The sequence below is a fragment of the Myodes glareolus genome, chromosome X (assembly GCF_982192425.1).
Source record: "Myodes glareolus chromosome X, mMyoGla1.1, whole genome shotgun sequence".
Lineage (NCBI taxonomy): Eukaryota > Metazoa > Chordata > Mammalia > Rodentia > Cricetidae > Myodes > Myodes glareolus.
Window position 1 is genome coordinate 131,682,998 of NC_142053.1, and position 22,908 is coordinate 131,705,905.

The following is a 22,908-nucleotide window of genomic DNA, read 5'->3' on the forward strand; positions in this document are numbered from 1 at the left end:
TCTTCTTCCACTCTTCTCACCCACCTGCCTGCCCCCCTCCTGTTGGTCCACTGTCTCCCCCAGTAGCTCCTCTGAATGGTTTTCTGAAATATGTTTCAAAGTTTGGAGAGACAAAATTCAAGATCATGAATTAGGTCTGAAATTAATTATTGTTTGGGACAAATCTCTGCTACTTCCCTATACTGGTTAAGGTCACAGATTCACTATCTATTATAGCAGATAAAACACAACACAACTTTAAAAAGAAGAAAGGATGGGTGGTGGTGGTCCATGCCTTTAATCCCAGCCCTTGGGAGACAGAGGCAGATGGATCTCTGAGTTCTAAGCCAGCCTGGTCTACAGAGCTGCTTCCAGGACAGCCGGGGTTACACAGAGAAATACTCTCTCAAAAAACAAAAAGCAGCAAACAAGATAAAAACATGACACAGCTTCACTAGTGTAACACAGCACATTTTAATTTTTGTTCCATGAAACCAAAATACCGCATTTTCTCTATACCACCCCCTGTATTTTCCTTTATTTATAAGGCAGAGAGAGAAACAGACCATTAATATGGCACAACCATTTTTTGTAGCAATCCTGGTGCTCCTAGTCATCTGAATGGAAGGGATGAGATGAACACTGATAGCCATAATCTGTTGCTAGGCAGCTGCTCCTAGCAAGCATCCAAAGACATAGAGATGGCATATGAATCTTAGGGAGAGACTGGGCCATCTCAGATATACCACCTTTCTTTTTCAAAAAAAATAACATTTTCCAAATAAATCATAGCTAGGAATATAACTTCAGAATTTATCAAGAGTCAGTGAAATAATATTTCTTCAAAAGAAATTAGAAACATATTCTTCTAGTGTCTGGATATCGACCACAAATGTAAAACTGGTTCTCTGGAGGAACAAAATTGTTAGAATGAATATGTATTAAAGGGGGTGGTTATTAGATTGACTTATGCCACGTGGTCAGGGTACTCCTACGACGGCAACGGTAGTTCTCACACTGTGGAAAGTAAGAAGGGTAGCTTCCCAGCCCATGAGGCTGGATGTCTCCGAAGTTCAAATCTGGTGTTGAAGGTTTTGAGTGTGTGTTTCAAGTCATTGGTTTTCAGGCCGTGTAGGAAGATCAAAAAAGCTGGTTCTGATGTCAGTGAAGGGTGGCACCAATCAGCAACAATAGCAGAGGCAGCCACAGGGTAAACAAACTCACAGAGAGGGTAGTTGAAATTGCCAGCAAGACACAAAGGAAAGCAGGCAGAAAGGGCACAAGCATTCCCTTCAGCCTCCTCCTATCTCAGCTGTCAGTGGAACGTGCCCCTCGCATCTGAAGGGTGTCTTTCCATCTCCACCAGCCTAATTAAGACAGTGGCTCACAAGTGTACCCAGAGATTTGCCTCTTAGTTGATTCCAGATCCAGTCAAGCAGACAACCAAGACTGACCATTCCATCGCCCCCATGAAAAGGATTCCGAAAGGGTCCCTCTTCCAGATGCTCTGGGAGAAGAAGAATACAGGTTTGTTCTTGAAACCATCTATAAACTAGGAAGTAGTCAAGTGATCAAACAAACTTTGCTGGAACCTTGATCTGAAGCTGCCTAGCTTCTGAAAGCATGGTAAACAGACGTTCCTTGTCACTTAAACCATCCGGACTGTGGCACTTGGCTAAAGCAGAGCAAATAGAGTAACAACGGCTACTAGAAAACTAGTGATTCTGGCCTTTCATTTCATTTAGATGAAACTTACATTTATGCTTGCTTTAAGCTACTTTTCTGGATCTGGTAAGACCACCCCCAGCAGGAGTCTGCCTCCTCTAAACAACATCACTAGGGGGCATGAAGTCTAGTTGTGCTCCTTTGTGGTCAGTATGAAGTTGTGTTCTAGAAAACTTAAGGCTTTTATCAGAGGAAAGTCCATTTGGGTCCTCCTCATGCCTCTCTAGCCTATAGCCACCATTACTTAACAGGTGATGATGAATGCTAACTAGATCTTTTTATGATGCAAGAAGGCCACTTGTTGGTTCCCAACGGCTCAACGGCTCAGCCCCGAAATAATCACATAGAAACTATATTATTTAAATCACTGCTTGGCCCATTAGCTCTAGCTTCTCACTGGCTAACTCTTATATCTTAATTTAATCCATCTCCATTAATCTGTGTATCACCACAAGGTTGTGGCCTACCAGCAAAATTTCAGCACGTCTGTCTCCAGCAGGGGTTGCATGGCTTCTCTCTGCCTCTGCCTCCTTTCGCCCAGCATTCCGTTTAGTTTTCCCTGCCTAGCTCTGTTTCCCTATAGCTCTGCTATAGGTCCAAAGCAGTTCCTTTATTAATCAATGATATTCACAGCATGCAGAGGGAAATCCCACATCATTGTCATGTAACAACACATGTTCATTTTCAAAAGAGTACCTGTTCTGCTGGCCTGCAGCTTTTCTTCAGCTCTAAATCTTGATCTTGTTCAAAATTACTTAATCATAGATAATCCATTCCCACCAGACAGATGGGCTTTAAGGGGTTGCATGAAGATTTCCTAGGAAAGATGTGTTAAGGGAAGTGCACCAGCAGAATTTACCTAGAAAGGCCTCATCAACATTCTTTCTTCTCCCAAGTGTTCCTTTCCCATCTCCAGTGTTCTGGTCACTCTCTTCTTCACTAGCCACACCATTTCCCAAACAGCTTCAGTCTCCCTTGGTTTCTACCCTGCCATCAAGTAGCTTACCCATTTCTCAAAATTCCTCTACTTGCTTTTTGCGGGGACATTTTCACCTCTTTTCCTTATACCTCTCTTCTTGTATGCTCTCCCCACTAATGAATACTCTCTTTAGAACTAGGATCGTTAACTTTATTGAAGTCAATAACTTTGCACTAAGGTTCCCATCAACAAAACAAGAAGAAAAATGAAAAGCTCTGTTAATTGGACTCCGTCCTCTCCCAAAGCTATATGGTGTTAGATCTGATTTCTCACCTACTACTTGTACAGCAAAAACATCATAGAATTTTATCAGTTCATTTGGAGGGGAGCCACTGTGTTTGGGGGAATCCATCTGTAGAAGGCATTAAACTAGACATTATCGGATAGAAAGTAGGGAGGGAGCACACATTATGGGTCAAGTGAAATACATACAACATGTTCTTGCTGAAAGCTGGTCAAGGCACCTCTCCTCCCTAGCCACCTCACTGCGGGATACTCAACACTGATTGACCCGTGCATGGGAATTGACATGTACCTGTTTGGTTTAGTTACTCCAGCTTTCAGACTCGGACAGTTACACTACAGTTATAGTAGTTAGAACAGCCTTAGTGCAGGGGTACATGTAATTTCTTGATTACTTGATTGATTAATTAATTAATGCAGGGCTTGGGGTCAAACCCAGGTCTTGTGTGCTAAGTAAGAGTGCTCTATCTCTGAACTACCCCTGCAACCCTAATTTTTAAAGCGGTTCATTTTAAAGCTGGACTCTCTCTAATATAAAAATGCTAATATTGTTTCAAACAGGATAAAATATAGCCTTGGGGGCTGGAGCAATGACTCAACTGTTAAGAATATGTACTGCGCTTGCCTAGGACCCGCATCGTCTTCCCAGCACCCATGTTGGGCAGCTCACAATCACCTATAGTGGTGGTTTGAGACCTCTTTGGCAAACCTCTGTCTCTAAAGATATTTACATTAAAATTCACAACAGTAGTAAAATGACAGTTATGAAGTAGCAATGAAATAATTTTATGGTTGGGGGTCGCCACCACAACTTAAGGAACAGTATTAAAGGTTTACATCATTAGGGAGGTTGAGAACCATTGCCCTACAGCATTCAGCTCTGAGGTTCTGATGCTCTCTTTTGACCCCCCTGGGCACCTGCACTCACGTAGACTTACTGCCCCCATGGACACACTTAATTTTATTTTTTTATTTTTTTCACACTTAATTTTTTAAAAAAATTAAAGAAGTTGGCACTGTTTTAGGTAGGCTTCTTCCCCAAGGTAATGCCTAAGCACCGAATCTTCTCTGTAGCTTTCAAAGGTCATGGAGTTCCAATCCCTGGACAGAAGAAAAAAAAACACAGGAGCCAGCATGTAAAGGAACACACTGGGTTTGCACAACGGAGATTTCCTTAGCCACATTCTTTCCAGTTGACAGCCAAAACAGCATTCCTAAGAACCAGCTCTCCCCAAACGGCCATAAAAGCAGGAACTTTCTGGAAATGTCCACAAATGAGAAAAAACATCCAGTAAAGCTGCCTCTAGGAAAGGGATTACTTCTGTGTGCTGAGGTAGGTTCCAAAGGGCTGTTAGTAAGAGGCTAACCTAAGCAACTCTTTCCAACTCCACATTCCTTTCAAGAAGAGCATTGGTAGCTTGGCTTGAACCTTCGTAGGAATGTTCACACTGTGAAAATCGGCAACTGACATAAATCGTGATTTTCTTTCTAAAAGTAAACACCTACTAAAAAGGGGGGGGCTGGGTGTGGTGGTGGCATGAGCTTTGAATCCCGACAGAGGAGGGTCTGTGAGCTTGAGGGTTTGTTGAGAGCCTGGTCTACAAAGCGAGTTGCAGGACAGCCAGAGAAACCAAGTGCACAGTTCCTGTGCCTGCTGACATTTTCCGTGTGCATCCTCCACAGTCACCTTCTTCTAATCGCAATAGCCCCGTTTCCCCCATGGCTCTCATAGTCGATTTACAAATTAATATTTTGCTCTACAGATTTCCAGTAGACCTACTCATACTATGGAAAGGGGAAAGTGGGTTACACTGTACAAATGAACTCCAAACTATGTCAGGTGATTTTACTATAGAACAAAGGATGGTCCGGCCTCCGTACCTTCCATTATCTTTCTCAGTACAGGTCCCAGCTACTGAAAACCTACTGTGTGCAACTGCTTGAAATAGATTTTTCTCTCTCATATTTTGTAACCACTGTAGGACCTGGTGACGCAAGGTTCTAAGTGAAGGGCTAAAGGAAACATCAGAGCAGAACAGAATATGAACCCTAAATGCCGCATTTGTAATCACCCCACTGCTAACAATGCGTTTATCAGGCATCATGGTAATAAACAGGGCTGTGGGGGAAGACAGGAAAGTGCTTGGGGACTGCTGTCCTCCCTTGCCCAGCCTCAGTCTCATTATACTTCAGACAGCGTGTGTCGAGAGTGCTGAGGAAAAAAGCCAGCTGACGCGTGGGATTGCCAAGCAACAGCTTATGAAACGAATTCAAACCATGGCAACCAAACACTGCAGACCCAGCAATAGCTTCATTTCATTTACAAGAGTAAGAGGAGGGCTTTGTCAACAACAGATGAGCTAGCTGGGAAGACTACTGGCTTCGCAAGTACACGGAATTGTCACCACCATCGTCCCCACCATTGTTCTCTGGCACACAATGCCAAATTATCTATGAAAGTTATTCCTTAATGCAAATTAAACATCACACTGCTACAGCAACTGCAATGCACACACATTCTTGAAAAAAAATACAAGCCCACTACCCTAAATCCAACTAATTACTCTTTATTTATAGAGCTATTCATTTGCAGGAGAGAGTACAAATATGCCTCATTTAAGAATCAATTTCTGCAGAATGCACTTTCTAATTCGTTCTTCACAGTGAATGCTGTTCGCTGGGTTTATTTTCCACTCCATGGACAAGAAAAGTATGATGCGCCGATTGCAAGCGTGTTTCCATGGGGCACACAGCTACTAAACCACAGCCCAGTATTCCCTCCCGCTAAAATGTCTCCTCTCCCTTAAAAAGTGTACCTGCAAAACACCGTTCAGTACATTACTGTTCGCTTATTCTTCAAAAGGGCTCATTTTGCCCTGAAGTGTATCCAGGCAACCCAGGTGGGCTTTTAGCCACACTAAATGACACTCCTAGAGCATTTCTCTTTTCTTTTTCTTTTTCTTTCTTTTCTTTTTCTCCAGTGGTCATGGGAGACTTCCCTGAAATTCAGAGCGCTACTAAGTTAGGAGTCACAAGGTGTGACCGTGATGAGAAGAGAGGCCACACATCGTTGAGTTCGTACTTTTTCTCTGGCCCGATTTTGATCTCTCAAGATTCAACCTTGACTTGTGTCTTTGCTCACTGCATTGACCAGGCTCTCTTCCATCAAAATGGAAGGACCTCTCAGGGGACAGCTGACCCCAGAACAAATGGTTCTGACTCTAGGTGTGCCGAGGCACTCTGCTGATTTGTGATCAAGACATTGTTGTGCATTTCTTTCGGAAAAACTCATGGCTGTTCTAGCAATGGGATAAGTAGGATCTTCATTTGAAAGTCGCTGTCAAGACGGTGGGGTGTTTTCTCGGGGGCTCTAAATCGTTCTGCTGAGGACTCTAGACAAACTCTCACGCTTTGAGAATGCAGCACATGCCTCTGGCTTCCAGTGGTTTCCACACTGCAGCTGATGTTGGCCATTCATAAACACCACAGAATGTCTTTATTCTCTCAATCCCGAGGCCCAGACTAGAAGGTAGCTGAGTGGAGACTGTGGACTCTCGGGGCACACTGCTGTGATATTTGAAGATGAAAAGGAACCCAAGTCCAGTTGTGGAGAGGGAAAAGAAGAGGAGAGAGACAGAGACAGAGAGATTGAGATTCTCTTTGATGTTTCAATTGAGCCTGAAATGCTGGTTGAAAACCCTTAGCCTTGAGTGCCATCATTATTCCTGTCTCCCTACAAGCTCTGTCTTCTGTATGAGACCTTCATCTTGTCTGGGATGGTTGTAAGTCCCGTGTGCAGGCCACATAGACTTCTGTGCCTCGGCATAGGTCCTTATTTCTTTAAATTCAAAATACCAAGAGCCTATCATTTAAAAAAAACTTTCAGTTCTATCCCAAAATTTCTGTGTGACTCAAAACTTGGGATCTTTGCTTCTATTTGAGTTTCTGCTGAAATATCTCTACCCTAAGTCAGAAGCCTTGGACTTGCTGTGACTGCAGCCGGGCCATGGGTACAAGGACAAGCTGGAGGTGGAAGCAATAAACAAAAGTTAATAATTCACGACATCCCACTCTCATAAGATGAAAGAGAAGCAAGTTGTCCGTCAAGAGGTATGCACTGAAGAAACACCATTAGCCAGTAGCAGCAGCAATACCAATAACCTGAGTACTTGGGAAGCTGAGGCAAAAGATTAGCCTGGGATACCCAGCAAGACTCTGCCTCAAAAGGTTAGCCTGGGCAAATGGTTAGCCTGGGATACCTAGCAAAACCCTGTCTGAAAAAGAAGAAAGGGGACAAGGAATGGGGTGGGCTAAAAGTGGCCCCTTCTGTTAGTCTCCTCTGAAAGGAATCTCCATGTAGAAAGAGAAGATTCTAGTGCCAATTTTACAGATGTTACAGATGTACAGAAGGGCTAGCATACTAGCCCTTCAGATCCAGAAGTATCGTGCCTTATATGCATTGTCTCATTTAAATCTATAAAACAGTAAGATTATACTTGAAAATATTAGAGAAAATAAGAATTTCAAAAATAATTTGCTCATGGTGTATAGCTAAGAGTTTTCAGTAAACTATATTTCTACCAATCCCTGTACTAATAATCATGATGCAACCAATTCCTTAACCTTAGTTCCTAACTATATCTTGAAGGAAGAATAGACAGCCCTGCCCAGTCCCAAAGTTAGACTGTGTATGTCATACTGGAATATGATATATTGCCATCTTTGTGGGCTGAGCCCTGGGTCCAAGTGTCTATTAGTCAGTCTATAACAAACAGAAGAGGGGCTACATGCTGTTGAGATGAGTATAGCTTATCACTCATGATACCATCTTTCTTTCCAGATGTGTGGATACGCATAAGAGCAATCACAACCGCCTTAAGATAGTTACCTTTTGAAATGTGTGCTTTCAAGATGACAATCTGGAAAGCACTTGTCTTGGGCCCCTGCTCAAAGCTGTTTGCATCTCAATGCCCAGAACCTTGGCACAACGGATTTTGAATATGCAATTAAGGCTAAAGAATCAGCGATGGAAAAATTACCCTTGCTCACCTGGGTGAGCCCAGTCTACCCCCATGAATTCATAAAAGTGGGAGAACCTTTCCCACATGAGACTCGAGAGATGCGACCTGAGAAAGACTCAACTCATTGTTCTGGTTTTGAATTTGGAGGAGCCACAAGTGAAGGAATGTAGCGGTGGCCTCTGAAAGCTAGGAATGGCACTCGAGGAAATAGACTTCTGGCCTATAATCCCCAAAGAGTTGAATCCTGCCAAACAACCTGAGCAAGCAGGAACTTGATTCCTAGCGCCTCAGAAAGGACTATGGCCCTGTCAGCAGCTGCGTTTTAACCCAAGGTTGCCTTTCTGACCTACTGAACTCCTAAGATAATAAAGCTGTAGAATTTAAGCCTCGGGGTTGGGGGCAATTGAAAAGAGCTTGTTTGGTTAAGATAGATTTTGTTTGGCTTGTGGTTTCCAAAGACAGGGGGTATCCTAGTTCAGGCAGGCCTCGGAGTCATAGTCCTCCTGACTCAGCTGCCCAGATCTGGGGTTAGAAGCAGAAATGCAAAAACAATAGGGGACGTGACATGTTCTTTAAATCATGAGGCTGGTTCACTGTGTCTAACCAAGTTACACAAACAGTGAAGCCTACGCTGCTTGCTTCCTCCAGAACCCAGAATTGATACATGATAGGCAGTGGTGTTTAGCAGCCAATCCTCAGGGACAACCTTGGCCTATGAGCAAGCTTTCTTGGGTTTAAAAACTATCAGCTACTTAGTGTGCACTTCATTCCTGAGAAAGAGTCTATTAGTATTGTTCCCTTCCAAGAGGAAGAGGGCATAAGGAATCCCGTGAATAGATTTCTCCAAACCCTATGTAATGTTCCCTCATTGGTCTTATTGGACATCCTTTTGCTATAGTAAACCTTAGTTATGAGTACAATGATATACTAAGTCCCATGAGTCTGTCTAGCAAATGCACTGACTATGTAGGCTGCCTTAGTCCCCTAAAATAATGAGATCAGAGGCCACATTTCAGGTAACTAGTAAGTTCCAAGCTGTTACAATAGATAATATCTGAAGGAGACTTTATGTTCCATGTCTCACTTAGGGTTAGTGACAGAGACATGAAGTGCAGGCATGATTGGCTTCCTTGTTGCTAAGCAACAGTGATTTTCTTTTTTTCCAGAACAGGAACACGGCGCAAACAGGAAGGGCCATGTTCCACCAAAGCAGAAGCACACTGGCCCCCTCTAGTGGTCCATCAATAGTCAGCAGCAGAGCTTAGAGCTGGGTGCTTGCTCAAATGTCAAGGCTGCAGGCTCAACCATCCCCCTGAATATAAAGTTCAATGCCTACAGGATTTCAGATGCAGCAGTGCCAAAGCTGGAACGTTTCACCTCCTCCTCCTGGAAATACACCCTGAGTGCGGACTTGGCCCTAGAAAACACCTGGCGGCACGGAAGAATCAGAATGGAGACACTGAGTGTGGAGGAAACTCCTCTCCTGAAGGGGAAGGAATCAGAAGCCCCAGGGAAAACTGTAGATTATAAGAAGGGAGCTGCCTCTGATTTCCCTTATTTAACGGGACACCCCCAAACAACATCCCCTGGGCTTCTCTTGAGATTAGGACCCTGAAATGTCAAGATTTTACAAGTCCAAGGCAAGTGGCCAGCCGTGTTTGTTCTTGAGGCAGTGACTTAGTGCTGTACAGTACAATAGCAAATCAGGTAACACAATCCATGCTCCAGTGGAGACCTCAGTCCCCCCGAAAAAAAGACCTCCAGTTTGGTAACATCTTGCCCACCCAGCAAATAACCTAATGTTATCTGATGGAAATTAGGCAGATCCAGATTGCCAGGTGTGCCTGGGTGATATCTAAAACCTCCCTGCTGGAAGAGCAGGACATGGGGAAGGAGGACAGGACTCTCAAGTACTCGTGTTCCTGTGCACAGAGACGGAACATTGTCATGCCCTGCCCTACCCAACATTTTCTGAATAGTCCTTGGGAATTTTCAGAAATCCTTGCTTTAAGAGTCCTGCCTCCCTCAGATGGAAACCCAGGCTTAGCCTAGGGGAATGATTTAGCCCTAGGTTCTACTCATCAGATGTTTCTCGCTGAAACTTTGGCTCAGGTAAGTAAGAGCAATTGCCTGATGGAAGCCATGTCTCATGGATGTGCTAGATTGTGGCCAAGAGACAGTAAGGTTTAGAAATAAAGGTGAAGATTTGTTTACTTTGTTTTGTGTTTGAGTGTCTTGCTCACATGTATTTCTGTGCATTTGCACACCGGTTTAAGCTACCCTAAGTAGCACAATAGATAGATATGATCATAGTTGTGCCTGTGTCTGTGCGCATATGCATAGTATCTATTAGGTAGCTCCGAGAAACTTCCAGCTGGCTAGAAAATCTGGTTTGGAAGCTAAGTAGTAGAAACATGTGTGATCCCTCCTCTTGTCCATATGGACACTGCTGTGGCTGAGTTCAGAACTCTGCCCCTAGGACATCCACAACATCTGCTTGTGGAAAGGCACTCTTAGGACTAGAGAGATGCCTCGGTAGTTCAGAATGCTTTGTTCTTACAGAGGATATGGGTTCAATTCCAAGCCCCCAAGTGATGACTCATAACTCAGGTACCAGGGGAGATCAGTGCCTTCCTCTGACCTTTGCAGGCACCAGGCAGGCACACCTTATACACACACACACACACACACACACACACACACACACACACACACACACCTAGCAAGCCTAGTCAATAAAGAAGGACCTAAGCCAGGCAGTGGTGGTGCAGGTGGATTTCTGTGAGTTTGAGGTCAGGGTGGTCTTCAGAGTGAGTTCCAGGACAGCTAGGACTACACAGACAAACTCTTTCTCAAAAAAGCAAACAAACAAACAAAAAACAGGACCTAAATGAAACAGCCATGAGTTACTATTTTTTCTTTGGCACAATCACGGCTTGTGATCAGGAACATCTGGGATCAAAGATGACAACAAAGTAAAGGACTGTGATCCAGATACCTGCTTATGATTGCATTTCCTTTCATTCTCAACTTTGGAATTCACAATCCATTCATCCAACTAAGGTCCAAACTTCTAGAGAGCTGGAGTGTCTGTGTATTAGCACATACTGCTTCAGGACTTGTGTTCACCCACCACAAGGTGGCGAAAAAGATTATCACATCAAACCAGCCTGCCATCTGCCTAGTCCATACCATTATTTTTCTAAACCGAACCTTAAGTGACCACTCACTGTGTGCCAGGCACTGCCCTGGAGGCTTGAACGCGTGAGTCATTCAGTCGTCACAATGATCGTGTGGGGTAGCTATTATTTCACATATGAACAAACCAGAGACAATGTTGAGACTCAAAGAGGACAATACTCCCAAGGCCACCCCAAGTGTCACCTCCCCTTGCCCACTGTGTCAGCACTCATAGGCCTGGGGAACTTTTGACTATTGGTAGATTCTGTGAGATGGAGAGTCATTATCTTCAGATGTGTACCCACTGGGGAACCCACCTGGTTCCAGTGGAGAGTTCCATACCCGTGGACACACAAGCAAGCCTTTCTAAACTCAGTCATTCATGAAACCAAACAAGAACATATGAATGTAGAAAAGGGAGGACAGGGTGAGAGACAGATGAGAAAATGCGGGTTAGAGAATTAAAATGTGTTATGAACATAGATGAAATTATCAAAGAACAAACATAATTAATATTAAAAGAAGAAAATGCACATACAAAATTAACCTAAGAAAACCAAAGACACAGATCTTACTTTTTTGTGTCTAAAATATCCAGTGATTTTTTTAAAGCCAATCCTACAAAGCTTTTTTTAAAATTAGCAATTCCATTGTATTGTTTGGCTATACAATTATTACTAAGAAATGTTAAATAATTCATGTACTTTAAAAATGAAATTTACAGAAAATGGATGGATCTGGAAATTATTCTAAGTGAGGTGAGCCAGACTCAGAAAGACAAATACTGGCCCTCCCATATGCAGATCTGTGAGTGTGTGCAGTCATGTGTGCATGTGCAAGCCTATGTCAAAGAGAGAGAGAGAGAGAGAGAGAGAGAGAGAGAGAATTAGGAAGAGGAAAAGGAGAGGGGGAAGGAGGGTATTGATGAGGGGAGAGAACAAAATTAGAAAACATGATATGAAAACAGAAAGGAGGCTATTGAGGGTAAAAGGGTATGAGGTAGGTGAAGGCGTGGGGGAAAGAGAGAAGGAAGATCAACAAAAAATGTGTTATGTTTAAAAAAATACCATAACAACTCTGGAGTAAATTGGGGTCATGGGGGTCATGGGAGAGGGTAGAAGGGGAGAGAGAAGTGGAGAAAAATATATAGCTCAATAAAAACAATAAAAAATACCATAACGAGACCAAATACTTTATATGTTGGTTAAAAATAAAAGCTATAAAAGAAAAGAAATATACGCCAAAAGATAACTTTCAGCGGCTATTCTTTGGGGTTGAGACACCTTCTTTGTGCGAAGGAAAAAATGGGGTTGTTTTTATTAAAATACTTATTTTAATTTAAGTTTATCTCTACTGATTTATGTATTTTAAAGGTCTAAGCTATGATTGATCTATTCATCTTCATAATTGTAGACTTTCTATCACTATGTGGCAAGTACAGGGCTCCTAAACATGAATGAGCACTGTTTTAGAAAACACACACCGAATTACTGAGGGGGTAAAGGACAGATTCTTCTTATTTATACTGTTCATCAGTGGGTGTCTGGGTCTTGGGAGAAGGGAAATGCAGACAAGGAGTATTTTATTAATACGGTGGTCCAGAGGCACAAATATACATATGGTATGACATAAATAAATGACCACAAATAAACCTGAATGAGTTTTTCTTTTCCTCTTCTATGGATATACTCTTAAAGAACTATTCCTAACAGAAGGTATAAAGAAATGGATGGGATCAAGATACCTGATAAAAAAAACACATAGAATAAATAAAAAGAAAGTTAAAAATAAATAAATAAAGATATGTTGTTCTTTCTACATAGAAAATAACCTAAGAAAGGAGCTAACTGCAAAGACCAATAATTTGGAAACCACTTTACTAGTCTCTGGGCTATTTCTTAGTTGTCATGGAATGGGCACTATTTTCAGGATCATAATATTCATGTCCAGAGATTTATTGGAGTGTAAGTCTCCTTGCTTGCTGTCTTGTTCATGGAATTCAGTCTTCAGCCATATAAGCAAGCAGGTCCTTTATACAGCACATGACCCCTGATTCAAATCTAGACTGGTTTTCCAATTTTTCTCAGAGAAAATAAGCATCTGCCAAAGAAACTGCAATATTGGGAAGAGATGGGGGGAGGCCTTAGAGGAGAGGGGTGGGAACGTAATAGAACACATGTAGTTTGAAAGTGCAGGGGAAATAGTGGAGGTGCAGTGTTTAAGTGGAGAAGGGGAACTGAGAGGTGAGGAGAGGAGGCTGTGGGAAACGCTGGACCCAAACTAAATCCCCACGAAAATGTCATAGGGAAAATCGCCACTTTGGAAGCTAAACGTTTTTAATGTAAAGAAAATACAATCAGCTTGAATCCCATCGGAAGATTCTTGCCCAGCTTTCCTTCCTTTAGACCCTTACATACGCATGCTTCTCGCTGAAACTAGAGAGTCGTGAACTGAAAGCTACAACAAAAATAATTACACTGGAAAATTTATGATAATAAATGTTTCCTTTCATATTTCCAAAGTAACTTGTGAGCTGGTGATGCAAAGACACTAGTTTCCAATCACATAAGACAGAGTTGTTTGCAGCTCTGTAGCTCTTACATGTGACTCTCACGAATGAACTGTCTAGAAAGAGACCATGCAAACCAGAAGAAATTCACAGCTGGATTCTTTTATTGGTTTTGGTCTCAATCCCCTCTCCATTTCTTCTGTCTTTCTTTGGGGTGGGGGGTTGTTGTCATTGTTGTTGTTTTGTTTTTTCAAGACAGGGTTTCTCTGTGTAACAGCCCTGCGTGTCCTGGAACTCACTCTGTAGACCAGGCTGGCCTCAAACTCACAGAGATCCGCCTGCCTCTGCCTCCAGAGTTCTGGAATTAAAGGTGTGCGCCACCACCACCCAGCTCTTTTTTTCTTTCTTAACAGAGTCAGTACATATAGTTTAGACAAGCCTTAAACCTGTTATGGTAGCCTAGCTCAAGCTGATCCTGAACTCACAATCCTCCACTTCTGTTTTAGTAGGCCTTCCTCTAAGAACATCTCCAATAGTTTGTATAAGCTTTGTAAGAATTCACTGTAGAAGAAACAAGCCTCAGTGAACTCTAAAGGATCTCACCTAGAGTCATTGTGGGGTCTCACCCATCTTGTAGCTATATCATCATGCCACTATTTCCCTGAGGGATCATCCATGGTCTTCTGGGTGGCAGTGATGGCAGGAATCGGGACTAAAGTCCTTCCCTGGTACTATGGCCTAAACTTGGAAGCGTGCTAAACAGTCAGTGGTACAGGAGGCACTGATGACAATCTGGTGGACTTCTAATGGCTTCATGCCCATCATAAAATACAGGGGAATCTGAAGGGACATAGGTAATTTGCCTTTTAGTTCTACCCCTCAAGTGAACCCCAGTTTTCCCAAAGTTCATGCAGCAGCCAAATCCAGAATATATTCGGCCCCATCATCACCCATTTGATGTTGGCTCCATTAATGACAAGCTTCCCATTTTTCTCGGCCTTGACTGTGCCTTGTAACTTACCATGGGTCGAATAATACTGGAACATGCAGATCGTGTTGTTAAGGTCAATTAAGGGACCACTGGTGGCACAAATAGCCAGTTTGTCAGAGTTAAATGCAGCCCTGGTGCCCAGATGCTCAATACAACGAAATCCATTTACTCAGACCTTGACATCATGTCTCAGGAATGTGGCTGGCAATGCATGAAAAGATGTGGCTGTCTGTCAAATAGGGCGAGGCAGAGAGCCAGAAGCATGCTCTGTTCTGCAGCCAATGTGTTTCTTGGTTTTACAGTCATTTGTTTCCTCCAAGGATACTCCAGGGGATGAAAGACAGCCTTGGGGTTGTAGGCGTCACTACATCCGATGTCTTGCAAAGAACTCCACAGGTAGTTCAGTCCTGAATTATTACAAAGGAGTAGTGTTAGGGGAGGTGGGGGCGGGGGACAACAGCCCACTTTTCTGACTCGTGGCAAACAAAAGAAGCTGGGTGTTTGCTCTGCATATTCTTGCCTCCACTTAACCTCTCAAGAAAAACATTTCTGTCTCTGCATTTCCAGGGCTATTCTGGTCTCTATAGGTTACCCTTAGAGAAGTTCACATTGTTTGAGAGAAAGACAGGATTCCCTACAGCAGAGGTAAAATTGCCAGACAATTTTCTCTCTCCTCTTATCTTGCATGGATAAGATGCAGAGTCAAAATAGAGACAAGTACAATTGTCCTGCCTAGAGTCTACCGGGCACAACCACTTTTAATATCCAGGCAGGTAATATCAGCCTCCCGTGTCTCCTCAGATCAAAGTGATTTCACAGGTTCTTATTCATTTCCTGTTATCGTCCCTGCCACTGTCTTTCTGGCAGTGTCTGCCTTTTAGCAGCAGCTGCATTCTCTGTGTAAGGTCACATTTCTCCAGAATTCTGTTCAGGAGTTACAGGAGGAAATGAAGTCCTTTCTGGGTGAGAGCTTGATGAAATACAAAAGAAACCCCATTTGCCTAAATATACAAGCCCTTCTGGGTAACCTCATTGATACTCAGACAACATCAGCGCCAAGTAAGCCCGAATGCTTCCAAGCCTTATTTATCATGAGGATGATCGATATCACTTTTATGACACAATATCTGCTCCTCACAAGTAATTCAATCCCCCAAATTGTCCAGCCTCACTGTCTTGTCATCATTACTTAAAGTTCAGCACAAAGTGTCACAAGATGTTCCTCTCACCTGCCCTTCTCCTATATTAATATAGCAAACACTTTGCTTCTTCGTTTACTGGGGTCAGGATTCATATTAAGAATGAGGACTGCCAGGTGTGATGGCACACACCTGTAATCCTAGCACTTGAGAGGTTAAGGCAGGTGGATCACAAGTTCAAAGCCAACGCAGGGTACTTAGTAAGTGCTAGGCTAGTCTGAGATACATATAAAGATCTTTAAAAAAAAAAATAGGGACAGGAAGTTGTACCCAATCTGAAGCAGAACAATGCCAAGGCTGGAAGTAGACTCTGTGAAGACTCTCCAGAGACCCCAGGGGGCCAGAGCTACACAGACATATCACGGTCCGCAAAGAGTGACGTTATGATCCCATTGTGTTGATATGCCATGATTTATTCAGCCAGCTGTCTTCCAGTGGACATTTGATTGTTTCTGATTATTCCAGGTGGCTTTCTTATTTTAATTTTTAAGTATATTTTCTATTTATTTGGGGGAACTTGATATATGTTTCAATGTATTTTAATCCTATTCACCCCTTTTTCCTTTCAATATGTATCCAGGATACTTATGTGCACATGTGTGTATGTACACACGCATACTTGTGGGTGTGCATCCTTTGGTGCATTCATGTGGAGTTCAGAGGCTAACTTTAAATGTATGTTCGATGACCTTGTGCTATGTTAGATACCCCGAGGCACCTTTTCAATAGCTCGGAGAAGTGAAAGCTCTCAGATAGTGGTTCTCAGGGAAGACTGCAAGGTATTGTTGGGTATATAGAGTTTATTAGAAGAGCTATTGATACCGTGGGTAGACAGATAGGCAGCAGCATGCAGGAGCTCTGAGAGAGGCCAGGTTCCGGAAGCAGAGACAGACAGCAAGTTAGGCCCACAGAACAGAAGTGGGAGCATTTCTTACACCTTTCTGAGGATGGGGGTGCCTTCACAGCACAAGCCAGCAGTCCGATTCTCTGATTCCCCGGCAGGGAGCAGAGAAGGGGTGTGGAGCAGGACGTGTGGTCACCGATACCTGAGTCCATGAATGCTCACTTCCCCAGGTGAGAGGCCTGGCATTTGAGAGTCTGTTAGCTGGCGATTCACACGGGTCTCAGTAGGGACCTGTCAGGTGTCTGCCGGAGGGAAAGGGCTGTTTGACTATATTGTGGCCTGAGCAGCATATGGATACTAACACTGCAGGTTCATGAGGAGGAAGTGAGAGAATAAGAGTTACACAGACCCCCTAGTAGGCAGATAGAGAGAGGGGCCATGGCTAGGTAATAAAGGAGGTATATTTTCAAGGTGGCCAGCTTCTTCCTCACCCTCCTGACCTGAGACAAAAGCCTGGTGACTTAAAATAAAGACCTTGTAGGCTTTGTCTCCCATCAGCAGGCCCCGTGCTGGTGACCTGGCTCTATAAGTTCAACAGTCACAGAACAGTTCTGGGCCATCCTAGCTTCCTTAAAACTGGCCAACCCTAAATTAGGGGAAGAAGAATCCTAGCGGTTTTAAACCCCCAGCTCTGGAGAAGAGGCCTCTCCTAGCCATTGCCTCCATGGGTCTGCGGATATGTCCGACCTAAGGGGGTTAGTTCCCTGCCTCCACTGCCAGCTACATTTGAGGGAAATCACAAACTGCAGCCTTGGAGAGAGGTACAGCTGGGGTGTATTAGAGCTACCTCTGCTGAGCCCTGACAGCTCCTTTTAAAATAAGAAGTTTTAAGAGTTTCGAAGACCAGAGGCATTAATGTGAAACTAACCACTCATTGTCATTACTGTAGTTTCATTTAATGTCCCAGGAAGGAAAGTCACACCATACAACAGAACTCACGGGGGAGGTTTATTGGGGGGAAGAGAAGGGGTGAGAGGCGGCCTCTGGGAGTGAGACTGGAGGGAAAGAGAGTGAGGGGCAAGAGGCAAGGGGGGGCTTGCCTTTTTTGAGGGGATACAGCACATGCGCACAGGGAATGGCCGTAGCTGATGATGCTGATGATGTACGTAACCTGTTAGGTCCCCAAGAGCAGGCCAGTGCACATGCCTGAATACTAATAGTAATTCCCACCACCACCACCACCACCACCACCACCACCCCTCACACAATGTGCAGAGAGTATTGGCCCTTGCCAATACTGAGCTGAGTACGTTAGTCCAAAGGCTCCTGAACTGGTTTCCTGGAGTGGTCACATATACAAATAGATACGGCTGTCGTGCGCTGAAGGTTAAGCCTGTGTCCATGACTTTGAGTACCAGCTGTGTGAGTCTCTGATCATAGTAATGGATGTTTCTCCAGTAGCTAAATATATCCTGGGGGTGGGCATCTTTCAAGGGCTGGGAACTTCCCAAGCCACCAAGACTATAGTAGGGACTATTAAAGCCAGTGATTCAAAGCCCACAAGTGCTACTATTTCCCAGAAGGGTGGTCTGGGTCCAAAATATTGACTACCTGGGGGAAGTATGAAGAGATTACGTGGACTAGTTCGTAATCAGAAGTAGCTGATACAATATTGGCAGCACACAACCCCAAAAACTCCCGGATGTTGTCAGTGTGGATGGGTGGTGGCGGATGATTGCGAACTACAAGGGACAGAATGAGGTGACTATCCGCACTGTTTTGTCATTCATCACGAACCTAATGGAGCAACTGATTTGATTTGGGATCAATACCACTATGTGGTGGATCTGGCCAACCCCGTCTTCTCTGCTCTCATTGTCTGGGAGAGTCTAGAACAACCTGATTTCACCTGAGAATGAGAGACCAAGGGTTAGACAGATTCCCTGATAGACAGACAGATGGGGAGGGGGTCCATGGCGAGGTAATACGAGTGGCTGGCTTCTACCTCATCCGCCTGATCTGAAACAAAAGGTCATAAAAGAAAAGCTTTTTCTCCTGTCAGTAGGCCCCCATCCATTTGTGGTCAGAACAGTACATGTTTCCACAGTGGTTGTGGCCCAGTCAGTCATCCTGCCTAGCTTCAAACTGACCAACCTGAAGGAAGGGTAGGAAGACTCTTCAGAGGCTTAAAACACCCCAGCCCTCAAGAAGAGACTGGATTTTAAACTTCCTGAAGAATCTTTCTCTCTCTCTCTCTCTCTCTCTCTCTCTCTCTCTCTCTCTCTCTCTCTCTCTTTCTCTGTGTGTGTGTGTTTTCTCAGCCTTAATAAAAAGCTTTTCTTCAACTGCTGATTCTCTTTCCTGCTTGCTGTGTTTGAGATTTCATGGCTGATACCTGGAAGATTTGTCCTGCCTTGTCATTCTTTGACTTGTTGTGAGGAGGCTGCTTGTTTGCTTCCCGACTGTCCAGACTCCCGAAATAATCACACAAAAACTATATTATTTAAAACACTGCTTGGTCCATTAGCTCTAGCTTCTTATTGGCTAACTCTTACATATTAATTCAATCCATTTATATTAATCCATGTATTGCCGCGTGACTGTGGCTTACCAGATGAAGTTCTGTCTGGCTCTGGTGGGTTTACATGGCTTCTCTTTAACTCCTCCTTCTTTCTCCCAGCATTCAGCTTCGTTTTCCCTGCCTACCTCTATTTCCTGTGCAGGCCCAAGACACTTTTCTTTATTCAGTAATGGTAATTATAGCATACAGAGGGGAATCCCACATCATTGACTGACAGAGAAAACAAACCCGTCCAGACCCTTAGATGGTAACAAGAAGATCAACAATGAGCATCTGCCATTTTGTCCCCGTGGTATCTACATAGCCCCACCATTTGCCATACTTTGGCGACTCAGAATTTGCATTCCCGAAAACAGTCTAAGGCAACACAATTGTATCATTATATTGATGGTATCATGTTGGCCTCTGATTCTCTTGCAGGTGTGGTGGTTGAGAGTCTGGGAGCTGCTCTGGAATGATAGGAATGGGCAGTGAGCAACTTCAAAGTATGGGAGCCCAGTTCGTCTCGAATCCCTGCGAAATGATCCGGTTGGGTAAGGCTAACGCTGTACCAGAGGCTGTTCGACAAGGTTAAGTCATACCCCAGACTGATGACTCTCAAGCAATGACAAGCCTTTGTGAGATTGCTGGCATGTTGGAGAGTCGTTTGTCCTTCACACGGCCCAGATATTGAGTCCTCTGTGTTGTTTGTATAAAAAAAGGAGGACTATGGGATTGGACTGAGGCAGCTAAATAGACCATTGGCCAAATCCAGATGTGTAGGATTGATGTAATTGAGCTCTGCTCACCCAAGAGAAGGAGACCAGGATGAACTCTTTATAATTGAGCCGCACAGATCCAACCAGGGAACATGTACTCTTGGGACTATACATCTAAAGAGGCAGCCCCAATTCCATAAAGCAGAGGGTATGTAAAGGGGAAAACCACAAGTTGGCTATTTCCATCGATGCAGGTATGAGCGTGACAGGATATGAACTTTTCACGAAAATGGGGCATCGATGTGCTACCATGATATCACTGTTTGATCAGGGAGGGGACAGAAAGCCTAGCAGTTACAGAAGCAGAACACTGGCAGGTAAGCTATGGCTCCCTTAAGTACTATGTGTGCCCGAGGGACAGGATGACCTCAGTGTTAGCCTGAGATTGGGTAAAGAATTAGCAAACATATTTTTCTCACTTCAGCATCAGCAACCATATTCCACCATTTGATCTGGATATGACTGCTAACACAACAAGGTTTGGTTGGGGCTTATGGCGATGTATGGGGAAGAGGTACCTATGAGGTTTAGATGACAAGTATGGAAGGGGCTAAGACCTGCCTCACCCTTGTTGGGAAGCGCTGACGATGGTATATGTAGACTTGTGGGTTGGGAGTCTATCGCCAGATGAGGCAAAATGAAACCTCAGTCGGCAGTAAAATAAAGTATGTACTCCACGCCACTGCTGGATGGATAAGGTCTTGATTATCCACTCCACGGGTGGCTTAACTGCCTACTTTAGCTACATGAGGGATCTACCTAGACCGGAGCAAGCACTGAGTAGTAGCCCCCTAACAGCTGAATTGCAGGACATCCTGGGACCAGTAGAATAAGGGACAGAGTCAAACATGGATCTCTAGGATATGGGGCTGGTGGAACCAAGTCCAAGACGGGACGATTCTGGCCCCTGGTGCCTGATGCACTGATAGTTCCAGCAAGGGACCACAGACCACACAGAGAGCGATTCAGCTGTCCCTTGACCTCTGGATAGGGACGGGGTCATCCAAAGCATCAATAGACTAATTACAAACAAGCCCTCCCCTCTTCTTGTGTGCATAGATAATTGGACAGAGTATAAGGGGGTTCTCTATAAATCCCCACATGGTACCTGCAGGATTGGGAACCGGGCCATCAGCCCTTCTGGGGTCATTACCTGTGAGAGGATCTCTGGTGTGCAGGAAAGCAGAAGTCTGTGACCATCTACCAATGAGCAGGCCATAAACCTTTACTCAGCCCAGGAAATGATGAAGTTGATACAAAAGCCAATAGTGGAGGGGACTGCTGTGATCACTTGGGCATGAAGGAAGCAAAGCCAGGACACAGGGACATGTCCAACAGAGACGAGACAGGAAATGCCTGAGAACAATGTCTAGTGTGTGTCCAGGTATTCCTCAAGTGGGGGTGACTAGAAATGACACCTGTTCAGATCAGGAGGGGAGAAGCACCCTCGAGGCATGACAAGTTGATACGTTGGACCCCTTCTTGTGTCTGGGCATTGTGCTTGAGCCGGCACAATGGCTACAGATCTTTTACTTTCTTACCCCACTGGCCAGGCTAACCAGAGAGCAACCACACAGGCTTTGACATACCTTTGTGCAGTGTATGGCCAGCCCTATACTATGGGAAGTGACCAGAGAGTCTCTCCATAACCCTCCAGCCACCTCATGACTTGGATGCTATGTATGTCTGACGACACTAACAAAACTACACTCTGGTGGTTTCTAATCCCTAGGAGTGTTTCTGCCCGAGGAGGGGTGTAGATGTGGAAATTGGGGTAAAATAGAGTGCACCAGTACACTCAATCAGATCTGCAAGGCTCTGGCTATTTTTGTGGAGGAGACCATGCAGATGAGAAAGATAGAGTCACATGACAGAATTTGCCTAGATTTATTGACAGCTGCTCAGGGAGAAATTTGTATTGTGTTACATACTAAGCTTTATGTATACACCCCAAGATAACCAAATACATGCAACGGCTGCTTTACAAGAAGTAGACAATGAGGTACAGACAATCCAGTAGTATTTGGGGGGCTCCCTAGAATGATGATAGGGTAGCATTTCCACTAGCCTAAAGTAGACCACCCAAGCTTAGGAAGTACAACTTATTTACTATCTACATGCTGTTACTCCCTGTTTTATTCCTGTGGACTATGTATCCAAGGATTTTCTCCATGCCCATTTGAATAAAGCATCTCCTATCTAAAGAGGGTGGGATGAAGGGAATAAAGACCCAAGGGCCTGATAAAGGTTTAGACAACACGGTGCCAGTGTGGATATCTGTAAAGGCTTAGTTAAGATGGCCTGTACCAGATACCCAGGAACCCATGAGAAAACAATAAATGTGACAGTTAAGTGATTCATTATGTAGATAGTTCTGGCAAGAAGCCATTTTTGAGTGATTCTGTATGGGCACATGCTCTTTCCTGGGGTGAATAAACTATATCGCATCTGTTAGGAGTTCCGCACATCTTCTTTAATTTCTCAACCCCCTCAGAACCCTGTGTCCCTGGTCCCCATCTCAGTCCCAGCATCCCCCCTACACAAATAAGTAAATGTAATAAAATGTTTTAAAGAGACTAAACAAGAAATGTGTGTTAATTCCTGCACACCAAGTGTACTGGGTAGTTTTATGTCAACTTGACACAGGCAAGAGTCATCTGAGAGGAGGGAGCCTCAACTGAGAACACGCCTTATAAGATCTGACTTGTAGGCAAGCCAGTAGGGTATTTTCTTAATTAGTGCTTGGTATGGGAGTACCCAGTTCATTATGGGTAGAGCCACCCCTGGGCAGTCCTGGGTTCTATATAGAAGAAGGCTGAGCAAGCCATGAGGACCAAGCCAGTAAGCAGCATCCTTCCACGGCCTTGGCATCAACTCCGGCCTCCAGGTTCCCAGCCTG

General features: G+C 44.1%; 1 protein-coding gene across 1 annotated transcript in view; it reads right to left on the reverse strand.

Moving 5' to 3' along the window:
- The window catches only part of Usp27x (ubiquitin specific peptidase 27 X-linked), a 74,419-nt gene that overhangs the window by 43,805 nt on the left and 7,706 nt on the right, over window positions 1–22,908 (reverse strand). Inside the window, exon 3 of the mRNA XM_048461396.3 lies at window positions 9,284–9,430. Within this exon, the coding sequence (XP_048317353.3) occupies window positions 9,284–9,430 (147 nt within the window). The remainder of the gene's footprint in view (window positions 1–9,283; window positions 9,431–22,908) is intronic.